At 46.7% G+C, this 12300-nt stretch overlaps 1 protein-coding gene across 1 annotated transcript in view; it reads right to left on the reverse strand.

The window, feature by feature from the left end:
• The window catches only part of LOC117401124 (integrin alpha-5), a 41502-nt gene that overhangs the window by 7770 nt on the left and 21432 nt on the right, over positions 1-12300 (reverse strand). Inside the window, exons 13-25 of the mRNA XM_059011367.1 lie at positions 11967-12158; positions 11573-11618; positions 11312-11437; positions 10292-10347; positions 9037-9191; positions 8361-8498; positions 5841-5908; positions 4301-4451; positions 3754-3846; positions 2367-2446; positions 1705-1785; positions 861-966; positions 547-705 (exon numbers count right to left, since the gene is read on the reverse strand). Of these exons, the coding sequence (XP_058867350.1) occupies positions 547-705; positions 861-966; positions 1705-1785; positions 2367-2446; positions 3754-3846; positions 4301-4451; positions 5841-5908; positions 8361-8498; positions 9037-9191; positions 10292-10347; positions 11312-11437; positions 11573-11618; positions 11967-12158 (1451 nt within the window). The remainder of the gene's footprint in view (positions 1-546; positions 706-860; positions 967-1704; positions 1786-2366; positions 2447-3753; positions 3847-4300; positions 4452-5840; positions 5909-8360; positions 8499-9036; positions 9192-10291; positions 10348-11311; positions 11438-11572; positions 11619-11966; positions 12159-12300) is intronic.

Below are 12300 nucleotides of genomic sequence, written 5' to 3' on the forward strand. Positions count from 1 at the left end.
TCCGCCCCCCTCAATCAAGAGGGTTATAACTCCTCGGGAAGGAGCAAAAGTTTCACGGTTGAATAAAGAAAAAAAAAAAAAAAGCCTCAGGAGATTTATTAAAAGGTAGGTGTCGGGAAGCGGACCAGGATAGCTTGTTAACAGTTTAGACAATCCCTCCTGTACAAGACAGCGCTCCTTTGTGAAGGTCAGAGAGGAGATTGATCATCTCCTGGGATGGCAAACCGCATTCGCCTGCCACCGTTCCTGTTGCTCGCACGCGGCTTTCCTGTGCATGTGGAGAACGGTGTATCTGACAGTTCTTTGGAATTCTACACCCAAACACGATTCCTTTCAACCTACTACACGAGTCGCATAGAATCTGTAAAACCAGCCCTTAATGTAACAGGGATGGCAATAAGACTCCTATTGCACAGCCATTCCAGGTTTTGATACAAGCTGCATTAGCCACAGTGTGTGTAGGCGACAGGCAGTTTGAGATCCTGATCATTGGAGGGTTTGACCCTTACGTTTGACAGCAGAGTGCAGGGCGGAGGAGTGACCTACCTTGACCTGGAAGGGGTTGATGGTGTTGTTGGTGGTGCAGTTGAGGGGTCCGTGGGTAAAGACCTCCACAGGGTACATCAGCTGGTGACTCTGAATCTTCATTGGACAGTTCAGCTCCAGGACGGCATGGCTTATCAAGCTGGGGCCGTTATTCACCATCTGTGAAGAGAGAGCGACAGCGACGTCAAGGTGGTCGAACGGCAAGAACATAACCTCAAACAAAATGTCTGTCACTAATCCAGCAGTCAAACTGCAGACCGCCCTTTCACTCTGGGCTGCCCAGAGCAGGGCTCCCTCCCTCCCTCCCTCCTCACCTCATACACATGCCTGACCAGCGGCCCGATGTCCTGCTCCATCACAGGACGCTTGCTGGCCTTCCAGTTAACCAGCGGGAAGACCACGTTCTCCGGCTTGGACACCCTGACGAGAAAGAGAGAAAGAAAAAAAGAAAAAGAAAGAGAGGAGGTCAGCCAGCACAAGACAGCTCATGACAGTCATCCTTTACCCTCTTAACCACTGAACCCATCAAACATACAACTGCCTCCCAAGACAGCTCTGCATCATCTCTCAATATAATATCCGTTCAGGGGTCAGTAGCGTGAAAGCCCCGGTCTTGTGACCTACAGTACATTCTTAGTCTTTCATTGCAATGCATATTCCTTTGTATGATGCCTCCACTATATAGAGCAGGGGTCCTGGAGGGACACTCCACTCCAGGGTTTAACAGGTAAAATGAGACCATGAACGACTTCAGGGTCTGGATGGAGGTTTAATTGGTTCCATTAAACATTTTAGAACAGGGTTTGGAACAAAGACCTGGACTGGAAGAGCCAGCTTTGACCACACATTTAAAACAGAGCCAGACTGGAATCAGAAACCCACCTTACTGTAGTAGAGTGGTCCCTCCCATTACTCCCCTGTGTTTAAGAACTGCTTTTAGTTCAGTCCTTGATTGAGCTTTACATGCAGTATTACCAAGTGAAAGATTCTAACTAAATAGTAATTATTTTGAGAAACGTTTTGACTAGAAGGCTTTCCCCAATGTCTTTAAAAACGCTCCCGTATATGTTCCATTGAACTGCGGCTTCAGTATCACAGCAAGTCTCTGCAGCAGCTTGTGTTCAATTAAAGAATTGTATTATTGATAGTGGAACTCACCCCTGGAAGATGACCTCTGCCAACACTGCGACTTCCAGCTTGTACGCAGCGACTTCACTGCGGGAATTCATCTCGTTTTTACTGCAGAAAAAAAAAAAAAAAAAAAAACAAACTTCAAATTTTACAACTGCAATAGCATAGCCTCTTCCCAGCTCTGGTCGGGGCAGTGCTCCTCTCTCCTGGGCTCCTTCTCTGGGGCACAGCGCTTGGCACAGGCAGTCAGGCAGAGGAAGCTCCAGCCATGACCCACAAAGCTGTCTGGAACAATGAGTCATGGGTTGGAACAAAGAAACACACACACACACACACAGAGGAGGAAATGAAGCAGGAGCAGACATGGAAATCAAAGGCAGTAGAATATTTGTCAGAAAAACAATGGAGGGAATGTAAATAATGTGGTACGATTATATTTGCACTGCAGCGCACAGAAAGTGTTTCTTCAAAATCGTCTGAAGCTCTGTTCTACATTTTCCATATATCGGTCTATGGATTAGTTCCCTTGATCAGTCTAACTTGACCAGATCAGCTAAACTAAAATTAACCGGATCTTCCCATTGGTACGCTGCAATTGAGACTCGTTTAGTTCAGTTCCTGGGGAATTTTCTAGCACTGAAGTGGAGTCCGGTTGAAGTGGACTAAACCATTTGCGTCGTCCCGCTTACCTTCTGATCTGGAAGTCGAACTGCACGGTCCTCTTGGAGTCCTTCAGGTGCGGCACAGTGAAACGCAGACCCCCCCAGAGCTGTGGAGAGAGGAGGGGAGGGTGAAGAAGTGTTGGAACAGCATCCCAGCGAGAGCAGCGCTGAAACAGACCAGCTGGCTCAGCAACACCGCCACGGTCCCACACGCTTTTTTATTTTATTTAAACTTTGTCCCGTCTCCTGCTGCAGCTGTTTCACACCTGACTGTGAGGGAAATGCAAGTTTCTCTCCCTTCAGCTTCCCCTCGGCTACACTGTTAGACTAGGGAGGGCTGCCTGTCTAGACAATGTTTTTTTATATTTTGCCACAGTTTAGATACAGTAAAATCAAGATGCACTGCCATTCCTAATAGTGTTGCATCACACACACACACATTGTAGCTTTCTCTTAAACTCCTGGGTCGTGGTTCTTGACTGAATTCTTGCTAGATCCAGACTGGCTTCCTCGAACCGTTTCGCACAACTGGAAACGCAAATTCCCTTGAAACACATACTGCAGCTTTCATTTCAAGGGGCCTATTCCTCCCCCTCACCCCCCCACCTCATGCATTCATGAACTTAAAACAAAATTACATAAAATAATAATTCTTCCGGCATCCACTTCGAATTCCAGTTTGAAGAGATAATAAAATAAAATGAAAGCGACCCTGGTAAAAGTGTGGTGGAGAAGTGGGCCATACCAGTGAATGCAGCCCCCACTCCCACTCCTGGAAATACAAAGTGGGATCCCAGACTGATCCAGCACACAAACGGAAACAGGACCAGAGAGGAGCAGAGGCAATGCTGCTCAATCCAAAGCGCTCTCTCGGTCTCTCTCACATACAGGATGCGCTCTCATGTCTTTCCCTAAGGAAGCCAGCGTTCGCTCAGCAGCCCCGGTGGAGTCTATATTTAAAACAGGCAGCAGCTTCCTCCCAGCATGGCTGCTTGCTGCCGCCTTCCTGAGAATCAGACACCTTCCTTAGATTAGAGAACTTTATTTTATTTTTATTTTTTTTTCTAAGTTCCTGATTTCAGTTAAATTTGCTAGAACTTGTTCTTGTTGCTAAAAACACGTTCTTGATCACACAGTTGAGGGATGGAAATAAGCCTCCTGTTGCACAGCAGTTTGATCCATTAAAACACACCAGAGATCAAAATCAAGCACATATTAAAACCTGGAAGGGGTGAAACTGCTATGCAATACCAGTCTTGATATCAAACTCAATCTTCAAAACTACAGAGATGGAAATATTCAGTCCACATTAATAAGGCAGATGTTGTTGATCTTGTTTATTCTGACCCTTTTGAAACCTATAGACTCCTTCATCACAAAGTCCAGCGGCCCAGTAAGAGGCTGGCACACTTACGCTGGTGCCGGACCGCATGGGGTTCCCCAGGTCACAGATCACCACTCGGGTCTGGTTCTCAGTCTCGTAGCTACAGGCGAGCTGGGACAAGCTCTGCAACACAAAACACCGACATTAAAATCACACGTGTGAAAAGACAACACAGTAAAAAGGACAAATCAAAATTCTTATGTTGTGTATAGATCATACGACATAGATCAAAAAGATTAAAATAACTGTTCTGTTTAAAAGTAGTTCAGTTTTGTGATTTATAACAAGTTAATATGTGGTGTGTAATGTCTCATGATAAAACATGGCTAGGAATAAGACTCCCATTGCATAGCAGTTTGACCCATTCCAGGTTTTACCAGGAGCTTGATTAGTTGCAGTGTGTAACGGCAACAAGCTGAGGTGCATCTTCTTAAATTCTTTGTAAAACCAGGAATGGATCAAATTGCAATGCAATGGGAGTCTTTCCCTCCCATCCCTGTAAAACCCCACAGAACCAGCCAAACCGCACCAGGCGACATCTCTGTTATATAAAAGAATAACCCAGCTGTGCTCCCACCTCGTTGTTTCGCACGATCCCGCTGTAGTCGGCCTCTGGGGGCGGAACCACGTAGAGCTCCGCCTCATAGGCCCCGCCCTCTCCCTCGTTGCAGGCGTTGAAGGTGAGCGTCAGAGAGTTGTCATCCCCGAGGTGCACTTCCTTCCTGTCCCTGCAGACAGAGGAGAGAGGACCCAGTCAAGACAGCGCACAGCAGCACACAAAGAAACAAGCCATCAGCACACAGTTTTACAGTGTAGCATGTGTCTGAGCAACAGAACATAAAAAGATTCCATATGAGGCACAAGCAGCTGATTCCAATTACACAGACCCTCATAAAGAAGGCCAGAGGAAGCAACGGAATGGAGACTTTTCATAGGGCTGGCTGGCTGGGGAGCCCTGCCTTTAGACTGTTTCAGGAGGGGTAAAAACGGTTACACACGCAGCAAGAGAAACTTGTTCATTTAAAAAAAAGGTGTCTTGTTACTAGTTTCCGAACGTCAACAGCACTCTGGGGGAAAGTTCCAAAAATACAATGTGGAATTTCAACATCGCTGAAGTGGAATGAAATCACCCAGCCGCTTCTCAGATGACATTTCATTTCAAAAGCTGCTTCTCTATTTTGACTGTTCTTGCCAAGCACCCACATGCTGCCGGGCTGTACAGAAGTCGAAGCTGCTGCTTGCATGGAATAGCCTGCAAATAGGCTAAAACTGGGAACATTAAACAAAACATCCTGTGCTTCTAAATGAGCCCCCACCCCAGGTAAAGAGCCTTAAATGGGCCCAATGGCCTTACTTGGATGTACCTGACAAACAGCAAACCCAGAATTACACTGGGAAGGGCTTTGGGGTGAAATGGTACAACGAAGATGTTTTGGTATTGGGTAATACTAACCCTAGCAATGGTGACAAGCTGTGAAAAAAAAGAAAATCAGATCCCCCCCCCCAAAAAAGCGGGTTTGAGTGCAGGGTAAGCACTTCCAAAGGGCTGCTGCTGCTCGATTTCTTTCCGTTTCTTAATCTTATAAGACCTGCTAATCTTGAGAACGCACCCAGATGTCTTCAATCAAAACTGGCTGACAGTCCTTCCAGGGCTTCAAAAAGCAACCAGATTTCTTAAGTATTTTTTTTCCGTCACTTTGATCTTAAGATTTCCTCCCTGCTCCCTATGCATTTTTTTTTCTAATTTGGCAGACTGCACCAGCTGGTAATTGTGCTTTCCACCTGCTCTCTGCACCACGTCTGCATGTTTGTATATTACAGCGCATGTCATTAGGAGACACACTTTCCGGCTGAGGCCTTCACTCGACTGCTACACTCTGAACCTCATAGCCTCCCTCCCGCTGAACTTCCACTGCACAATGATCGGGAAAGAAAGAGAACGACACCTGATGAATTACTATTCAATAAATGGAGCCAGTTCCAATGTTTGGGTGTCATGAGTCAAATTGGACAATGACATCATTAAAATGTACGGTACACAGTGATCGTGGCGACAGCGGGGCTGCAGAGGCTTGTAAAAGTCTGATGGGATTGTGATCGGAGAGCAAGCTTCTTACCCGTGGACTGTGAGCTTGAGATCTGGGACACAGATGTTGTCATCCCCACAGTCGAGCTGGATCTGAGCCTGTGTGCAAATCAGAACAAAAGAAACAGACGTGTTAATAGAGAGACACACACACACACACTTCATAACTCCTCTTGGTCAGTTACCGTACTAAAATGACAAGGCAGGCGCCAGGAATTTCAACAATCAGGCCTCTGGATGAACAGATTGCCCTTCTGACCAGCAGGCTTCCCCAGCAACCCACAGTGACCCCTGAAAACAGACCGCATCCTTACAGGAGGAGAAATCCCACAGTTTAGCACATGGGCCGAGAGAGAGCGAGCGAGCGAGCGCGCGCGCGAGAGAGAGAGAGAGAGCGAGAGAGAGAGAGAGCGAGAGAGAGCGCAGCTCCCTTTCAAAATGCACAGCACTACAGAACACTGTCTCAATCACATTAATCGTTTCCCCATGCGCTCTTGACTCGCATATGAAAATAAAATAAATAAATAAATCCACGAGCTGCCAAATCAAAACTCTTTGTGCGGTTGTTTCTAATTAAGAGAACAGGGGGGGGAGATTATTAAAAAGCACCAGAATGCCAGCCGTACGGCTTCAGCTCCAAACATCAGCCGAAATGAGATGCTGGACGCGGTTCAGAACAAAAACAAGGATTCAATTCCACTGATTACACTGGCTTTGAAGCTGTGGGCACATGCGTCTCGATGCACACGCTCTGCCAGCAAATTAACAACCACTTACACTGCGCTTTCCACTCGCAAGTCTGACCTGGCTCTGAAGACTCCTATGCGTTATATTGACCATGCTCCAAGCTGGCTTTGGTCCTGTTTTGACTAAGGGGCACGGCCCCCATTGCAACCTCACTGTACAGAGAGCGTGAAGTTAATGCGACGAGCGTTGCGCTTCTCCGAGCTCACAAAACGATTTTAACATCCCTTGTGCATGTTCAGGTTAACGAGTGTCCTTACTTGACCTCCAGTATGTAGATCACTATTGATCCGGGAGATGGCTGTATTGCTGGTACAGTTGAACAGGAGACTGCACAACCTCTGTTTTCTAAAAGGGCCTCTCTGTAGCAGAGACAGAGTGAACTGGTTGGCAGATTCTGTGCCCTGGGGCTTAAGTAGAAACCACTGGGACTCGGTATGCTTGTGACCAGGTGGAGACTAAACGTCATGAGAAATACAGAATGAATTAATCTTCTGAGCTTTGGAAAAGCTTGCAGAATCAGGAGATATAGATATATATATAGTACTATTACCTTCATCATTATGATTTTTATGGAAAGGAGCCAGTCTGACATTTAGATTGATTGGGGACTCGTTATTGATATTCCTGACATCCCTCCAGCATTGAAATACATGTGTTGCAGCCATTGTTCATTCATTTGCCATGCATCTGGTTCAGATTATGCAGTATGTAAGTGCGTGTTCGTGTATAGCATCGTTCATGCTGTACAACACTGTACACACCAACACCATTTTTAGTTTATTATAGTCCATAATACATCTATTGTTCAGTACGATAAAGAATCAAAACTGAAAATTATCAATAAAATCTTGAGCAATTATTGTTCCAACCCTTGACATACAAGACGTTGGCAGCCAGTACTTCAGCTGATGGGTTCAATACAGTACAGCATAGGGGAGGGGAGTCTGGGTGCAAACCAGCAACCCTCCACACCGCAAGTCAGCGTCTTAACCGCTGTACAAGACTGCCGGGCTCCTGTGCAGGTGTGGCTGCACAGCTTTTAACCTCATCTCCTCTCACTGTCAGGGGACAGAATCCGTGAAGACTGTGTGTCACACAACGCTGCCGGTCGCATATGCAGATACAGTCTGCTCTATAAAAGGCTTGCAGATATTTCTTTGCATCACATCACATGCCTGTGCATGTGTTCCTCATCTCTCTTGCCTGTTATTTGCCTGGCTGGCTGGCACGCTCGCACGCCAAATTAGAGGTCTCTTTATAAAATCAAGACCCAGAACAGTCCAGGGAAGAAAGAAAAAAGAAAAAAGTAAAAGTGAACACACTTTTAAAAAACCTCCCTCCCTCTTCTTGTCGTACTTCAGAACAGAACATGCTGTGGCTACCAGCCACAGATGTGCATAAATATAAAACAAACCCACCCAAAAAAAAAAAAAAAGGAGCGCTCTCCCGTTACAGCTCTGGGCATAGTAACTCTACAGCGGATTATCTAAAGCAGATTGCAGATCTGTGTGGGGCAGCAGCAGCAGCAGCAGTGTATTCAAGACCAGGAACTCTAGGAGCACAGCTAACTGAATTAAGCTCTCAGGTAGTGGATCGCACTTCAATACAGCGTAAAGTTTCACCTCTGAATCTCTAGGTTTACTAGTAGCAGTTGCTCATGCAGCTATATATTAGGAACGATTTATTTAACAAGGAGACTCCTGGGCTCCTGATCATTTTAATAGACTTCATTGAGGGGAGTGCTGAACCCCAGGACTGGGCTGGCGTGAGTGAGTAAGCCCCGTTTCCAGCTCGGTTCTGGTACCTTCTGCTCGATGAGGTCCTGGGTCTGGTAGTTGAGGATGGGCTGCAGGCCGTGCCGGTCCGCGGGGGCGAGGGGGTCCAGACTGAAGTTCAGGGAGAGATAAATGGAGGAGAGCTTGTCCCTGAACTCTGACTCATCCTGAAAACACAGAGAGAACATGGTCTTAATGCTAATCCAGGACAGACAGCTATCTATACCCAGAACAGGGTTTTTTCTTATTGGGTATGCAACATTTACTGACACTGCACTACCTGTCTTGTGTTTGTAATGTAAATGTTATTTTAATAACCCCCAATACTAACCAGTGCCCCTATTCATACCCGTGGGACAACCACCTCAAATGGAACCTATTCTATTGCAAAGCAGTTTAAACTATTTCCGGTTTTACTACAAGCTGGCCACATTGAGATGTAAAACCAAGGTGCTATTGGAAGTGACTCTGCAGCAGCAGTTGTTGATGCATAGTTCACACCCTAGTCTCCAAGTCGCTCTGGATAGAATGGTCTGCTAAAATTACAAAATTCATAACAAGCTCAGGTGTGCCATTAATCTCACATCAAAACCAGGCAATGGATCACAGTGCTATGCAATTGGAGTCTTATTTCCATCCCTGCTATGAATATGGTACGGAGGAGGAGGAGGAGGAGGAGGAGGAGGGTTGGGCAGGGGGTCGTACCCTCAGGTAGATCTTCATCTCCCTGCAGATCTCTCCCAACCCGTTCTGCACACTGATGGTTTGCTGCAGGCTGGGCTGCCTGGACTGCAGGAAGAGAGCCCGCTTCACCGCTCCCTTCTGCTTCAGCCGGTCCAGCTGCAGCTCCACGTTGAAATCTGAAGGAGAGTGAAACCCAGGTGAGGAGACTTCAGCAAAATCGGGAACGGCCAGCTGGCACCGCCCGACTTGGAAGATGACCGTTCCACAGTCATCTGTGACCAAGGCTTACAGCTTTACCTTTTGGAACACAGGACTACGGTGCTTAAACTTTTTGGCTAACTGTTTAACCCCGCTGGCTCTTGCTAGACCTCGAAAAGAAAGTGCTACATGACTTTCTGAAATGAGGAAGTGTGGCAATGTGCCCGCCCCTGTGTGCATATGTGTGTTATGTGTTGTATGTTGCGTGCGTGTGTTAATGTTGGTGTATAGTCATTGTTACACGGGATATAAACGGGTCTGTGTTTCACGTGTATTTAAAAAGTGTAGATTTGTATTTAGGCACGAGGAGGGCACAAATCACTTCACGTGCTGGTTAAATGTAATATGTGAGCACAGGGTTGCACAGAATTAATTCACATGCTGGGATTCAAGTGAATAATTAATTAGTAATTGAATCCCAGCACAACAGTATATATAGATGCACGTTTCTTCACTCGGGGTTGGGTGTTCGAGAGTGGAGAATGGGTGAGAAGGAGAAGGAGAAACGTTAAAGTAAAGTGAAATAATCTATAAGTGTTGGTACTCACCGTGTTTGTTTGTCTCTCCGTGCACCGTTTGTTAAGTGTTTCGTACGTTTTGTTTGTCTATTTATTTTGGCGCAAGTGCCGTGTCCTGTTTTGTGTTTAAAACCTTTTATTTTCTGTGCTTTTTATTAAATGCTGAGCGAAAGCATTCGCTCAGCTCCACCAAACCACAAGTCTCTGTCTGTTTATTTCCTGCTTCTGGTCTGACGCCACCCACTCCGGCCATCTTTGTGACAGGAAGTCACACACGATAGGTGGGCAAGCTAGCACCTTGGAGGGGGAGGGGGTGCTTAATTCAATACTGGAGCAGTAGAAACAGAATTTGCACACATGCAATAAAAATGGCAATTGCACCTCCTACAGAATATAGGATTTAAGCAGCTGTGCAGTATCGGTCAAACAGTTGTGAGAGTCGGCTGATGACAGGAGGGGGCTGAGGATTTGCAAGCAGAGACACAAATCGCAGCTCTTACCTATGCGGTCTGAAAGGTGCTTCCCATTCGCGTGGAGACAGAAACCAAGGGTGACACTGCGGGAAAAGAAATGAGAGAGATGAATAAACTGCTGAGTCCCATTGCAATCATACCTGCAAAATGCCACATACAGGGCTGAGCAGTGCGTGTGCATGTGCATGTCTCTGCATGGGTGTGTGGGTGTCCCTCCTCCACAGCAGCTGTGAACAGTTCTGTGGGTGCTATGAGAGTGTGATTTCCGATCGGGGAACTCAAGCGGAAGTCCCTGGCTGGGGTAGTAACAAGGGCATGAGGTTTGGTGTTCGGTGTCTGCTCTGCACTTTGCCATTGTGGTTTCTCCATAAAAGGAGTCTGCAATCTTTTATTCTTGCTTTATAAATGCTTCTGTTAAAAAAAAAAAAAAAAAAAAAAAAAAAAAGTGCAGGGCATGTATATAAAAAGTGAAAAAAGATGCACCCCTGTTAGTTCATTCTCTATCTCACTATCTGGAAAGCAGAACCACTGAAGGCTGCCCTGGGGCTTCTGGCTTTAATAGTGATCCCATGATGTCTGCTGGCGATTACAGCACAGCAATGACATCGCTACCACTGGCCCCGCCTCCTATCCCCTTAATCCACAATCCCACGCTCCAGTGGAGGGGTGGGGCAGTGATGTATCCCAGCTGTTTTGCCCACTGAACAATATATCTCATTCACTGGAGGAATGACCCCTCCCCCCCCCACATCGCCAAGCAACTATTTCTCTTAAAAAAGTTTCATGCCACACATTTTCCTCTCACCATCCGTCACAGAAAACCAACATTCTCTCAATTAAAATATTCCTTTAACAAGCTAAACCAAACCCTAAAATAAAAGAAAAAAAAGGTAGACCATATAACAAAAACATTAAATATTAAAACCAGGGATGGAAAGAAGACTCCCATTGCACAGCAGTTTAATCCATTCCTGGTTTTCCTATGTGTCTAATAAGACACGCCTGAGCTCGTTACCGACACACACACTGTGGCTAATCAGCCCTTACCAGGAGACGGGGACGCTGGTGTTGACCCCGTTCTTGGTGGTGTTGATGGAGCACGCCTTCTCCTCCGGATTGATCATGGCGGGGTACACGAAGAGCGTGGCGCTGGCGTTCACGATCGGGCGGGCCCTGGAGAGTCACGGAAACATCAGGGATGGAAGTGAGACTAAGCAACATCACGGATCACACTGAGCTGCTTGTCATGAGAGCATGCGAAAAAAGACAGGAGCTACTGGGCTGCCAGACACCATAATAAAAAGTTACCTGTATAGAACTGCCTTGTCTACTCCAAACGCCCCGACTAGGAGATCTGAAAAAGAAGTTGCAGATCTCTTAAAATCCCATTCTACCTGTCCATAACTGCATTCAGCGTTCACGTCACTCCCCTCCTGCACCAATTGATTATTTTAACATTATTCAGTCCACACACACCACCATTCCAGGAATGGAAATAAGACTCCCATTACACAGCAGTCTGATCCATTCCTGGTTTTACTACAAGTTTAAAGATCACACACCTGCACTTCCTTCCTATATACTGTGGCCAATCAAGCTTGTAGTAAAACCTGGAGTGGATAAGGCTGCTATGCTATAGGGGTCTTATTTCCATCCCTTGCCACTCTCTCAGAAGCAGCCACAGGGTGGTTTCCGTAGTTACCTGGGTAGCCATTCCCGTCGAGGTCCTTGCCCCCACGCATGGCATAGCCGAAGCTGGCTGGCAGGCTGCTGGACGCCCACTGCCCCACCAGCACCTGGGATGGGGTGTCCCGGAGCCCCCTGGCCCCGCCGTTATAGATGTAGACCCGACCCTGCTGCTCCTCGCCGCCGAACGGACAGCTGACTGCAACGTCTGAGTGAGGAGGAGATCAACACACAATGAGAGGATACAAGAGCACACATCCTGTATAGAGGATTTACCAGAAAGAGGGTTAGAGATCACACACTACAGGGATGGAAATACTCTTGTTGCATAGCAGCTTGATCCGTTCCTC

The sequence above is a fragment of the Acipenser ruthenus genome, chromosome 42, assembly GCF_902713425.1.
Source record: "Acipenser ruthenus chromosome 42, fAciRut3.2 maternal haplotype, whole genome shotgun sequence".
NCBI lineage: Eukaryota > Metazoa > Chordata > Actinopteri > Acipenseriformes > Acipenseridae > Acipenser > Acipenser ruthenus.